At 44.1% G+C, this 13,292-nt stretch overlaps 2 protein-coding genes across 4 annotated transcripts in view; both read left to right on the forward strand.

Annotated features, from left to right (window-relative positions):
* Nucleotides 1-7,034, forward strand: part of LOC111856058 (integrin beta-3-like) — a 58,406-nt gene extending 51,372 nt beyond the window's left edge. For all 3 annotated transcript variants that reach the window (XM_023835685.2, XM_023835686.2, XM_023835684.2), the window contains exons 11-15: nucleotides 1,104-1,326; nucleotides 4,393-4,493; nucleotides 4,965-5,078; nucleotides 5,319-5,485; nucleotides 6,262-7,034. In XM_023835685.2, coding sequence (XP_023691453.1) covers nucleotides 1,104-1,326; nucleotides 4,393-4,493; nucleotides 4,965-5,078; nucleotides 5,319-5,485; nucleotides 6,262-6,333 — 677 coding nt within the window. In that variant the 3' untranslated portion in view covers nucleotides 6,334-7,034. The remainder of the gene's footprint in view (nucleotides 1-1,103; nucleotides 1,327-4,392; nucleotides 4,494-4,964; nucleotides 5,079-5,318; nucleotides 5,486-6,261) is intronic.
* An 812-nt stretch (nucleotides 7,035-7,846) lies between these two features.
* Nucleotides 7,847-12,900, forward strand: mettl2a (methyltransferase 2A, methylcytidine). The gene is made up of 9 exons (XM_072704700.1): nucleotides 7,847-8,084; nucleotides 8,557-8,645; nucleotides 8,779-9,035; nucleotides 9,278-9,327; nucleotides 9,446-9,506; nucleotides 9,835-9,974; nucleotides 10,562-10,668; nucleotides 10,781-10,846; nucleotides 12,367-12,900. The coding sequence occupies exons 1-9, from the start codon at nucleotides 7,939-7,941 to the stop codon at nucleotides 12,573-12,575; spliced, it is 1,125 nt and encodes a 374-aa protein (XP_072560801.1). The 5' UTR covers nucleotides 7,847-7,938; the 3' UTR covers nucleotides 12,576-12,900.
* Nucleotides 12,901-13,292: the final 392 nt, after the last annotated feature.

A 13,292-nucleotide genomic window follows, 5' to 3' on the forward strand; every position in this document is an offset into this window, starting at 1 on the left:
GCCGGCAATGGCTGCCAGCCTCACGGGGACAGGGTCAGACAGGCGCTGACCCTGACAAGAGGTGCTTGTTTAGTTAGGGTCCTTGTAGAGTCTGAGCATGTGGAACAAGCACGAGCGTTGGGACCATGATGATTACAGCAATACCAGTCCCCCGGTGTAACAAATCAAGGCCGAAACTCCCTCCCTGCGGTCATGTTTCCTCCCCGTTTGTGTCACGACACGCAGTTCAGGCAGAGGCAGAAATCTGCAGTCAGAGCTGCAGGCCACGGAAGACCGAGCCAGATCCAGAAATTCAGCATTCCAGAGCATAGGGCTCCCCTCCCTCGTCCAGAGCGTAGGGCTCCCCTCCCTCGTCCAGAGCGTAGGGCTCCCCTCCCTCGTCCAGAGCGTAGGGCTCCTCTCCCTCGCCCAGAGGGACGTGTACCCCCCCCAATATCTAATGTGGCTTTATTCACGCCACCCCCCCCCCCCAAATAAATAACCACTACAAACTCACTCACCCTTTAGTGTACAAAATGGTGAATGCACAAATTGTCTACTGCAGAAATCTGGAGGCAAAAATGAGTCCTACAAGCACCTAATAAAGTTGCCACTGAGTGTAATTGTTGAATCAATAAAGTGTTAGAATTTGAATGGGTCTGAATCACAGCTCTGTGTGTGTAGAGACTGCTTCTCTGTTTCCCTTTCACATTCCAAACATGCGCAGGTCAGGAAGACTGCTATCTCTGAGTCGTCCTTGGTGCATAAGTTTCCCATAATGCACTGGTGTTTCTGAGTCGTCCTTGGTGCATAAGTTTCCCATAATGCACTGGTGTTTCTGAGTCGTCCTTGGTGTGTAAGTTTCCCATAATGCACTGGTGTTTCTGAGTCATCCTTGGTGTGTAAGTTTCCCATAATGCACTGGTGTTTCTGAGTCGTCCTTGGTGTGTAAGTTTCCCATAATGCACTGGTGTCCTGGCGAGATCACATCATTCCTTGCATGATACACATCAGCACGGGTTCACTGTAATTCTTAACAGTTACTGAAAATGAGTCGGCCATGTAGAAAAATGACATGACTCCTCTTCCTGTACCCCTCTACTCCCCCCCCGCCTGTACATCAGGTAACGGGGCATGTGACTGTGGCCGCTGCCTCTGCAACCAGGGCTGGACTGGGGAGAACTGCAACTGCTCCATGCTCACAGACAACTGCATGTCCAACACGGGCCTGCTGTGTAGCGGCTATGGCCAATGTGTGTGCGGAACCTGCCAGTGCACCCAGCCGGGGGCCTATGGCAGCACCTGTGAGAGGTGTCCCACCTGCCCAGATGCCTGCACCCTCAAAAAGTGAGTGTTTCAGGGCGCATACTGTAGCAGCATACTGTATGGCTAATTCTATTAACAGGGATCAAATTACGAATACTTAAATATTCTGAGCAATTAATTTCCAAGTAATTGAATTACAAGTAATTGTTTTGGTGGGTCAATTACAAGTAATTAACAAGCAATTAAATTACATGTAATTCGTTTACAAGTACAAGGGGGTATGCTAGTTATTCTGCAAGGTGCTAGTAGTTGTCTGGTCTCTTTTTTCCCCTTCCCGTGTTTCAGCCTGTGCTTTTAAAATCTTGTGGCATTTTTGTGACATTTCATAAACAACACAATACTGATAAGCAGAGCTACCATGTATAACAATTTGTCTGGGATTAAAACACCTAACGACCTGTATTATGATACACCTCAATATTACCCTGAACAGAACAGAAATGCCTGAACAAACACCTAAACATGTCGTTCTTGTTAGTGTTTATGGTATTTTATATTTCCATTTATATTAATTTATTTTATTTTGCCATTAGTATAAGTAGAGGCAGGGGCGCTGTAAAGGGGGGGTAAACGATGACGATTCTCGGGGCCCATGACTGAGAGGGGGCCCAGAGAAGCCCCCAATAAAATTGTGGTGCTGATAGTAAAAATTATTAACTTAAAATTATTCTATTTGCTGTTTCCTGGTGTCAAAAAATGTGTTTGTTTAGGAAACACAAACGTCCGTGAGCCCCTCTCCCCCTCTCGATTATCATAAAATGGTTCAGTTCGCCCAAATTGTATCCAGGCAACAGCTTGACTTCACTTATAGTGCCGGCAGAAGTGAAAATGCCTCAAAAATCTGGAAGCCAAAAACGGAAAGAGAAAAAAATAAGACAAGTGAAAGAGTCAAAGGGTCGACGTAGTATGTTACCCAATATTTCAGAAGAAAAGGTGGGTTTGTAAGTAGGACTAAATTGTTAGTGGACCGCCCGTGTGACAATGATCGTAGCCTACGGTTTAAATATTTATTTACACAAATATTTAAACTAGTTTTAATGAAAATTCATGTAGTTTTAGGAAAAGTCAGGGAGCAGCAAGGCTTTGTGATTTATTTAGACAAAGTTATTGAATATGCAAATTTCAAAACGGTCAAAATGACACCTTGTTCGTTCTAGTGTTAAAGATAATTACCCTAAGTTTAAATGTTGCGGTTAAAATGACTGCTGGTGGCCGTTCTAGTGTTAAAAGTGTTAAAAAAAAAAAAACTTTGCACTCTCAGCGGAGGCGGACGCACTTCTCTCCCTCTCCCTCCCCTTATCTTCCCTGCTTTGCTTCTCTCGTCTCGTCTAGTCTACTGTCTAACTGTCTATACTCGGGAGACCCTCTCAGCCCTGCTCTTCAAAACTAAGGAAATTATGGATTTGATCAACTGGTCTCTCAACGCAATTGACACCATCTTCTCGCAGAGGAGCGCAGGTTCGGGGGAACCTGACTGTCCTGCAGGAACGTACGCAGCCGGCTACACGATGGATGGATGGGAGAAGTGGAGGGTCGTGTGTCTGGCAGCTCTTTCCGTGGAGGACATCGAAGATATCTACCTATTCGGAACCTTGATAACGGGTCTTATGCTGATTGGATTAGGCATCGCCCTGGTTTATCGGAAATTGAAGAAAACGGTGACAGCCGCTCAAAACCCCTCTAGGCTGGCCAAATTGATTGATGGTCTTGGCGGAGCTGTTGGCGCTCAGACTATGGCCATAGATCGCAAACTGGATAACATCACAGTGTCAAATGACCGCAGATTTGATTACATCACCGTGACTATGGACCGCAGACTGGAGAACATCACGGAGGAGCTAAAGGCTTTGCACAGGATTTAAACGACGGGGACCAGCGTGGACATTAGAGGAGCTGCGAAATTGCAGCTTCTCGCACAAAAACCCAAACAACCCTATTCTATCTCTTTTGGCTCCCCCCTAATCAGCACGGGCCTTGGCCAAGGCCTCTGCTGAGCTCAACAACTCCCCCTGAAGAACAAGGCAGTGAGACTCTCTTGCATTCCTCTCCCCCAACCACAAGGACACCCTACCCCCATCCCACGCCTTCGCCGCTTCATACCCCCAGCGTGAACGAGCGGGTCCTTGTACAGCGCCGTCTGGCTGCAGGAACGGACGGCTGTTTGTCTATGCTGGACTACCTCCACCTCCCCATTCCCCACCCCTGTTGCAAGTCTCGACTTGATGTTGTGAGCTATGGTGACTATGTGCTTATTGCTGAGGTGTTTTTTTTCTCTGTTCCTATATTGTCCTCCCTACTGGAGTACAGTCTGGGGGCTGTTTTTTTTTTTTTATTCACCTACACTATCCTCGCGTAATCTTGTTTCTCTGAGTTTTCCTACAATCCCCTGTCTTCCTGACCTGTCTACCCCCTACGTGTGTTGTATATGTATGGTCGGGTTGATAGCCATTATTTCGCTGGTACTTGTGACCATGTGACAAGGTGTATTGCAACAGCAATAAAGGGCTTCATCAATCAATCAATCAATCAATCAATCAATCAATCAATCAAAAGTGCATGATAAGGGAACTCAATTTTCTCCCCATGTTAGATCAAGAAAACGCTGGAAAAAATAACAATACACAGTTTTAGTTAAACGTTCAATGCAGTCAAACGCACTTTGTGAAAATCATGCCTCGTTCCAAACAGAGTCAAATGAACCAGCAGCAGCAACTGGTCCGGCTGTCTCCCAACCCCTAACTTCAGCATTCAGTTCAATTGTCTGATTGACTTAAATATATGAGAATGATAGTCAAAATACCATAAAAGCGCATGATTTTATGTAAATTAATATGAAAAAAGTCTCAGCTGTGTTGGGGGCCCTGTCAAGATTCTTTTCATGGGGCCCAAAATCCTTAGCAGCGCCCCTGAGTAGAGGTACATAAGAATTCTTTGATTTGTACATATCTCATCCCACTCTACTGTGACACCCACTTATGAAGCTGAGGGTCAGTGTATTTATCCGGTGGCTTTGACTTCTGCAAAACTGGAACGTGTGCGTTGATGGCAACTGCGATGGCACAATAGCTAACATCAGGCCTCTCACAGGGAGTGCGTGGAGTGCAAGAACTTCAAGCGAGGGAGTTTTTACGATGACAGCAGCTGCAGCCACATCTGCAGGGACGACCTCGAGCTGGTGGAAGAGCTGAGTAAGTGGTCCTCAAAATGCTTCTCAAATCATTCCTCAGCCCTGGCGCAAACTGACACCTGAATGATCTTGGGACAGGTCTGATAGAAGGTCTACGAGTCTTAAGCACACTCCTTTCGTACCTACTTTTGTATTGTAACAAAACTGCTTTATTGGAAACACAGCTATAAAACCAGGAAAACTACTGGTTCAACAGGTGAAATCAGAAGGTTAATGTTGTTCGATTTCACATCGCTTATGTTTTGTGGTCTGCCATGGGCTGGCCCGCTATCCCGGCTTGTTCCCTGCTTCGTGCCTGTAGTTTCTGGGATAGCCTCCGGACCCCCGCGACCCCACATAGGACAAGCGGGGGCCGAAAATGAACGGATGGATGTTCTGTGGTGCGACTTTTTGCCTGTTCAAATGAAGGAGGGTCCTCGTTTCCTGCCGGAGGTGGTTCACACTCTCTGCACCTCCTCTCTTGCTCCACCAGCCTTTCAGAAAAATTCTGTGAACTGCAGCTACAAGGATGAATACGCCTGTGTGGTCCATTTCCAATATGGGGATGTCAATGGCATTTCCATCCTGTCTGTGATCAAAGACCTAGGTGAGCCAAAGGATGGGGACTCGGGTGGACTGTCCCCTGCTGCATGTTACATATCTCTTGACTGCTCTCAGTATTCAAAGATAAATAGCAACTTGTAGCCTAAATAGCAATTTAACCTCATTGTCATATGTTTGAATGGGAAATAACACTGTCACCCAAAAATACTCTGCTAGTGTAAATTAGCTAAACATCACAAAAGAACCGTTCCTGCCTCCGATCTGGGAATTTCTGTTCCTCTAGAGTGCGCGGAAGGACCGAACATCCTGGTGGTGCTGGCGTTGGTGGCCGGGGCCATTTTCTTACTGGGCCTGGTCCTGCTGCTCATCTGGAAACTGCTCATCACCATCCACGACCGGCGCGAGTTTAAAAAATTTGAGGAGGAACGTGCCAAGGCGAAATGGGACACGGTGAGACACAGAACCGCGCGAGCGGACACCGGCCAAAGGGCCACGTCGGGATCATCCTCAACAGACACACTGCAGAACCAAACTTGCACTTTCATCGTTTCATTCGACATTTACAGAATTAATGACATGTGCTGGGTTAAAAGAAAAGGCCTTTACATATAATAATAACCTGCACTTTTATTTTTGTGTTTCTTTTGACCAAATTACTTCCCCCAAGCAAAGACTGCATAATATGTTAGGTCAAGTGCTAAGATTATGTGTTTTCTTAAGTGTTCCTAGTTTTACATACAAATGCTCCTTGGGTCACGATGGCCCGTGTTGTTATATTTCCACTCTACATAGGGTATTCCAGTTCCTTTTTGTTTTTCACTTTCAGTACAATATTTAATAAATTATGTGAGATATTCAAGACTTTATTATAAAATAGGCTTTGTGTAAAAGATTTTGCCCAACGGCTGGCTAATGTAAGTGCTCTAAGCATATTTTAAAGTAGACTAGGCTAGGTTGTGATGTTTGTTAAGCGTAAGATTAAAATGCATTTTCGCCTTACGATAGGCGCATCGTAACTGGGGAAGTGTCTGTATTGAGATTACTGGTTCAAACACCATAGTCAGAAGACCTGAGACTGCCAAGTAATTTGGCAATGTGATCGAAATAGATGTAGGCCTGCCACCTGTTGTTGAAAGTAGGAACTACAGCTGCAGTACAGGAAAAGTGCCACTGAATCCTTTACATACTTTGTCCTTTATTCTGTGTTTTTATTGTATCTTTTACAGGGTAACAATCCACTCTATAAAGGAGCCACCTCCACCTTTACCAATGTAACATTTGGTGGTAGTTCTGAATGATGACAAGAGCTGCAAAACTCAAGAATGTTGGGAAGTCAGTGGTTCCTTTTACTCATCTGGTATTGGACACGTTTTTAAATTCTGTCAAAATGTATTGAATTGATTATAAAGGAATTAATCCTCTGCAGAAAAATCTACTGCTACTCCCACAAGATGAACAGCCAGCTGTCTTGTACACCCACAAAATCTTCTCTCATTTCTCTCAGGATTCAGAATTTTTTAAAAAAAAAATCTAGACCTACTGAGTGTTTAACACAATATTTGCAACAAAAATTTTGATAAGAGCCGTAAATGTGCAGGCTGTGTGAATAGTGTGTGTTTTGTGAGTGTTTGTGTGTGTGTGTGTCTGTGTGTGTCTGCTTGTCTTTTTATATTTGAAATTAGTCACTGTGACAATGCTCTTAAACATGTCTGAAAAGCAACAGCAGTTAATTACACCAGAGCACTAACATTGTTATAAACAATGGCATTATTCTAACTGTAGGAAACTCTAAATTTCCTAACTCATATGTAAGTTACAGACATGTTAAAGGGTTTGTTTCTTCAGGGGATTAGGCAATGCAATAATTTTTGTCTAGGTTTGTTGGGTTTATGTTTTTGGAACAATAAACAATACTGTATAAAAACATAGGGAAAGGAATTGTGGAGACTTAAAGCATTTTAATTTTTTCTGTTAACTTGACTGAACAAAACTGAATTTATGCAGGGTGTGTCGTGTCATTTTACTGGTACCTGTGTGTAAACACAGACATGCACACACACACACACACACACATATATATATATACAGATAATTTTGCATTTGTTTTCTACATGCACTTCTTTCAGTGTGATGTTGTTTGGATTTGACACGAATGCTTTAATCCAAATCTTCCACATCAGTGAATATTACCACAGCCTGGATTTTGTTTCCTGTCTTATTTTATTTTCCATGCATTTTAGTTTACCATCCTAAAGGGCTCCACAGATCTTTCCACATGTGCCTAGAATTCATTCATTCATATCTGTCGTCTCAGTTGCCTGTTTAAGTACCGATTTTCATGAGTCGGACTACGAGGTGTGAAAAATAATCAAAAGCCCATACAAACATAAATGGTTAAGTATAAGGAAGGTGTTTTTGCACTCATAAATATTTGTTATTTTAAATGAGTAGCAAGAAATACGTAATTAAAACAAGATCCAGGAAAAAAAACTTATGAAAGCTGGATATAATGAAATTTGTATTCAAAACTGTAGTCTTAAAATGCCCTCATTATTTGCTGTCGGTGCTGTCAGATAGCAGATGAGTGTGCAGAAATCCGACAGATTGCTATGTATCCGTGCTGATTAATACATGAAAATTACATTTTACGTGTTTAATACATTTTATGGCGCTGTCAACTTGGGAAAAATACACTAGACCACTACCTACATTTTTTCTTGCATGACAATGTGAAGCAGTATGAAGGAATCTATTACTTGTTGGCCATCTATTTGTTTTGCTTAAATTAGCCGAATAACCTCACACAAAGCATTGAGGCTGGTAGGCAGGACAGCCTCCCTGCGATCGGACAGCAGCGTTTCGCCGCGTGTTTCCGGGAGCCACTTCCGGCCTTCCATTCCAACATGGCGGCGCCCTGCGCTGCCGCTGGACAGGCGGACTCACCGACACCGGCGCGGGGCTTGACTGACTTGTCATCTGATGGGAAAAGACAGCAGTTTGGAAACCGTTTCCTCATAGATCCCAGCGACGTTTTTCAGCACAATGCCTGGTACGTGCAAACGAATACTAAGGATCGAGAGTGTGCCGGAGCTGGTTTATCTGATTATGATACTGGGATGTGTGTAGTATAGTCCAGTGGTTCTCAGTCCTGTTCCTGGCGCACCCCCGAGAATGTTTTCATACCAACCCTACCTTACTGAGGCTTATGAATGTGACAGGTTGAAAGCAGTGTGAGTTGGAATGAAAACATTCTGGTAGAGGGGCGCCAGGATCAGGATTGAGAACTACTGTTATAACCCAAGTTTACGTTTCCCTTTGCCATTTAACATTGGTCAGTATCACCTACACGTATTATCTACAAAATATCCGCTGCTGCGATAACGCAGAACTCGAGTGCGTGTAGTTATATGGTTATACGGTTCGTTTGAAACGCTTTTGTTTTGCATGGCTTATTTTATTAGTGATTATTTTCACGATGACAAACTCGTTTTCGATCTGTATCCTGCTGTCATTGCGTGCAGGGATAATGTGGAGTGGACTGAAGAACAAGAAGCAGCGGCAAGATGTAAAGTACAAGAGAACAGTCAGCCTCTTCCTTCGGCGAAGCAAGGTTTCCATCGATCTCTGTGTTTGTGTCATATTGCCTATTTTTAATTTATCTGCAGTTTGAACCGACAGTTTTCCGTGACCAAGAAAGTATATAACTTCCTCGTTTTATTGGTCTGTCTCCCTCTGTCGAGCAGAAGAGTTCGACGCCAGGGCCAACGAGTACTGGAATGACTTTTACAAGATCCACAATAATCGCTTCTTCAAAGATCGTCACTGGCTCTTCACGGAATTTCCAGAGCTGGCCTTAAACTGCCGGCAGCACCACAACAAGGCTGATGATGCAGTGGAAACGGCTATGAGTGAGAATGTGGAGTTTAAGTTGGCGAACCATATTGATGCACCATCTGGCTGTGACTTTCCCGGTTCTACAGCAACGTACCGAATTATGGAGGTGAGTGACCAACATCACCATTGCCCCCAGTTTAGACTGTGCAACTACACCTAATGAACATCTAATTGTCTCCTTGCTGTTTTTGTGTCATTGTAATTTTGAATAATTAATGGCCATATCGTAAATAATTATACACATCCTAACATTTATTTTACTTGAATCCAATTTGATATGTATAGTTACTGTGAAAGTCTGGCTGATAGAGAAGGTATATGTACAATATGGCCGCTTTGTATCTGCAGGTTGGCTGTGGTGTGGGAAATACTGTGTTTCCCATCCTGAAGACAAATAAGTGAGTGTTTTTGGTTCTGAGCCTTAATAGATGTCAGATGATGTTGGCTAATTCTTATAGAGGTTTGCTGTTCTTTCAGTCTTTCCCTATCAAAGACCACTTCCTCTTGCTTTTACAGTGACCCTGGACTTTTTCTGTATTGTTGTGACTTCTCTAGCACTGCTGTGGAGCTCGTCAAGGTGAGGAGGGGGGGGGGGGGGGAGGGGGGAGAGGAGAGGATCTTTAATGAAAGCAGGTGATGGCTACGGTTGCGAAGGGATGGAAAATTTCCAGAAACTTTACATTCCATGGGCAGTCAAGTTGGGAAATTTTGAAAATATTAAGGAATGAATAAATGGGAAAAGTTTTACAGCCCTATGTATGGCTAATTTCAGTACCTCTAGAGACATGTTTTTTCACATACTCGTTTTTAATAGGCTGTTTGTTGACCTGAATATTAATAACTCTTTTGCCAATCCCTTGATGGTGGTGAATGCCATTGTGAGACATCACTTTCCCTCTCCTCAGACCAACGAAGAATACGACCCACGCCGCTGCTTTGCCTTTGTCCATGACCTGAGCGACGAAGCAGCTGCCTTTCCCGTGCCCGAGGGCAGCCTGGACGTCGTCGTGCTCATTTTTGTGTTGTCCGCCCTCCACCCGGACAGGTCAGTGCCGTCCTTGGTGTGTCTCTTTTCGATGACGGTTCTGCATGTCTCTGCTTTGGCCATCTTGTAAAAAACACTGCAATGTGACCACGAAGCATATCCTATGATGCAACAGGCACAAGGCAGGGGACATCCTGGATGGGATCACTCACACGGCTTAAATTAGAGACACCAATTCACCAAAACTGACACTAAGCTTTACACTGTAAGCAGAAACTGGACTACCAGGTGGACAGTAGGCTTGCAAAATTCCGGAAATTTTCCTTTAATTCCCATGGAAAGTTTCCAACTTGGAATATTTCCAAAATTCCCCCATCTTAACTTCCCATAGGATGGAAAGTTTCAGGAAAGTTTCAGGAAATTTACCACCCCTTTGCAACCCTAGAAGACTGCCATGCAAATGTGGGGAGAACATGTGAACTCCATACATACAGGGCTGGAGGTGGGAATCTAATAGCTTGTGAAGCCACAGTGCAGCCCAATCGGCTACCTCACCCCCTGCTTGTTGTAATCAATTACACACATAATCTGCAGCAGCTGTGGTGATTGCGCTGGTGAGCTTTAGTGCAATCTGTGACATCTTCCAGGATGCCGGTGGCCATCAGCAGACTGGCTCGCCTCCTGAAACCAGGGGGGATGATATTACTGAGGGACTACGGCCGCTACGACATGGCACAGCTTCGCTTCAAGAAAGGTAGATGGACCCCGACCAGGTCACATGACCCCTTTGTAATGATTCTGCTTCTGTCGCAGTAAGCAGCATGACAGTCTCCCATATTTATTTTCACTCATTTTTTTTTTCTCAGGAAGGTGTTTATCTGACAACTTTTATGTCCGAGGGGATGGAACGAGAGTCTACTTCTTCACCCAGGGTAAAAGGCTCCTACCCACCTATACCTAAATAACTGTAATAAATTGGCCCACTCCACCAGCTCCTCTCATTGGGCAGCCATGCCTGTGCCATGCCTGTGCCATGCCTGTGCCATGCCTGTGCCATACCTGTGCCATGCCTGTGCGTCTACATTCTCTGATGCGTCAAAGACATTTACTTCAAAAGGAATATTTAAAAGTTTTTGATCGGAATATTCAGCAAATGTTTTCAACTTTGGGCTGATTTTCCCCATATCTCATTAACACAAAGGGATAGACAGAAAACACACTTCGTGAAGCGAGTTTATGACATACTGTATCATAGAAATGTACACAAAACCGCATCCTTGTGGTGCTGTTGCTCATTCCTCCAAGGGATTTGTTGAAGTGTCCGTGAGCTTCTATATTTGCTTTTAGTTCTCAGGATATCAGGTGCACCGTGTAAATTTGTCCATCCATCCATTTTCTGAAACTGCTTATCCTAGTCAGGGTTACAGGGGCTCCAGAGCCTATTCTGGGGGCTACGGGCTCAGTTCTTCATGCTGCATATATTTATTGTCATAAAACGCTTTGAGTATTTTTAGTCTTTGGGGACACGCTTAAACCGAAGCTCTTGTTTTTGTGCACGTGGAGTCACATGCCAGCCCCATAGGACATGCAGTAGTGCATGGGGGGGGGCTCAGTGGGGGAGTGATTGACCTCATGCCTCGAGGGCTGGGGTTTGATTCCTATGTGTAGATTTTGCACCCGTTTCCTCCCACCCTCGGGAATATGTGGTTTAGGAGAATCTGTGTCTGGCACACGAGTGTGTTTGCCCTGCGATGGACTGGCATACCATTCGCAGTGTCCTTCTGCTGTAGGCTGCAAGCAAACATTGTACTGGATGAGAGGTTTTAGATAGAAACTGGCTGCAGTGGGGCAGCCTGCTACTTAAAGGTCCACCTAAGTGTTTGATGATTTACCTGGAACCGTTAGATAAATATGGGTCACGACCCGAATTTGGGTCGCGGCAAGTTCTGAAAAGGTTGTGAGGCAGAGCTGGAAATGCAAGTATTTATAAACCAGCAAGCTCCTGTGCTGATCCAGGATCAGATTTCCCAGCCCCAATCCCAGAATTAACCTATATAAACGGGTCTTGGATCTGCCAGTGCTTAGCGCAAAACTAGTGAACACTCAACCAATGCAAGAAGCCAAACCACAGATGCTTCATTTAAAATTCTCTGGCACGTCCAATCAGATTTGTGCGATAGGTATTCATTGGCGTAAATTGTAGAGTGCACTGCATGCTTAATCATAGCGTTAATGTAAACCTAATACTTGATATAGGGTTACGACTGAGCTGGCATGGTAAAAATTGGGTCAGGGTGCAAAAAGGTTGAGAACCACTGGTATAAATAGAATGAATGAGAGTCATACATTTTTGCAACTAATAATGAGACTCGAGCCGTATCTTTCAGTATGTCAGTTTTTGTTGAGATCCTATTGGAAGCTCCACCCTGGTTCACTGATTTGTTTATTCCAGACGAGCTGCATGATCTCTTCACCAGTTCTGCTCTGGAGAAGGTGCAGAACCTCGTGGACCGGCGGCTGCAGGTGAACAGGGGCAAACAGCTGACGATGTACCGGGTCTGGATACAGTGCAAGTATCGCAAGCCGGTGGAGGTCGGAGGAGCAGCGCCACGTGGAGGGGAACCCACGAGGGAGGAGAACCCGGGATCAGAACCTTGCTGAGCGAGGAAGATGGCAGAGAGTGGGGTACAGTGTGCTGGATGCTGTTGTCCTGGGGACCCATGTGGGTGATGACTGACATAAATGGGAGGTAACTGCATGTTCCTGGACACCACCTGCAATGCGAATGCAGAATAACGGAGGATCTTTGGACCTAGCCTCGTCATCCACAGTGTGAGCTTACAGAGGGCAGAAAGTCAGTTTTATTCTGAATGTGTTCAATTTTAATGTTGATCCCTGTGCTTATTCATAACTAAGTAGGTCATTTCAACTGAAAGTCATTTTAAAACCATTTGTATTTTGTGAATAAAGCAAGTAAAATATACAACACTGGCCATGTGCTTTTGAAGTTACACATGAATATATACGTTTATCTTGCAAAATTCCTTGCATCCATCCTTCAAATAACTTATCCAGTACTGAATCTGCAAAAATAGTATCGTAATAACCGAAAATGAGACTTGGTTTTGTCATTCTGCGTCCTAGATGGCTTGAAATTTAAGCTCAATTTCCCCTGTTAACATGTAAAAAAAAAAAAAAAAAAAAAATTCACTGGACAATGAAGGCCAAATTTGTAATGCTGCATGCTTGACTCAAAAAATGCTAATGTGCATTTAAAATATTTTTTTGTCACAATCTTAACATCATTTCGGCTCGCCTATCGCTGTGTTGATCTGAAAACCGTTCAATGTATGCCGTATTGAAATGAAAAATGCTACA

Source organism: Paramormyrops kingsleyae, chromosome 22, assembly GCF_048594095.1.
Source record: "Paramormyrops kingsleyae isolate MSU_618 chromosome 22, PKINGS_0.4, whole genome shotgun sequence".
Lineage (NCBI taxonomy): Eukaryota > Metazoa > Chordata > Actinopteri > Osteoglossiformes > Mormyridae > Paramormyrops > Paramormyrops kingsleyae.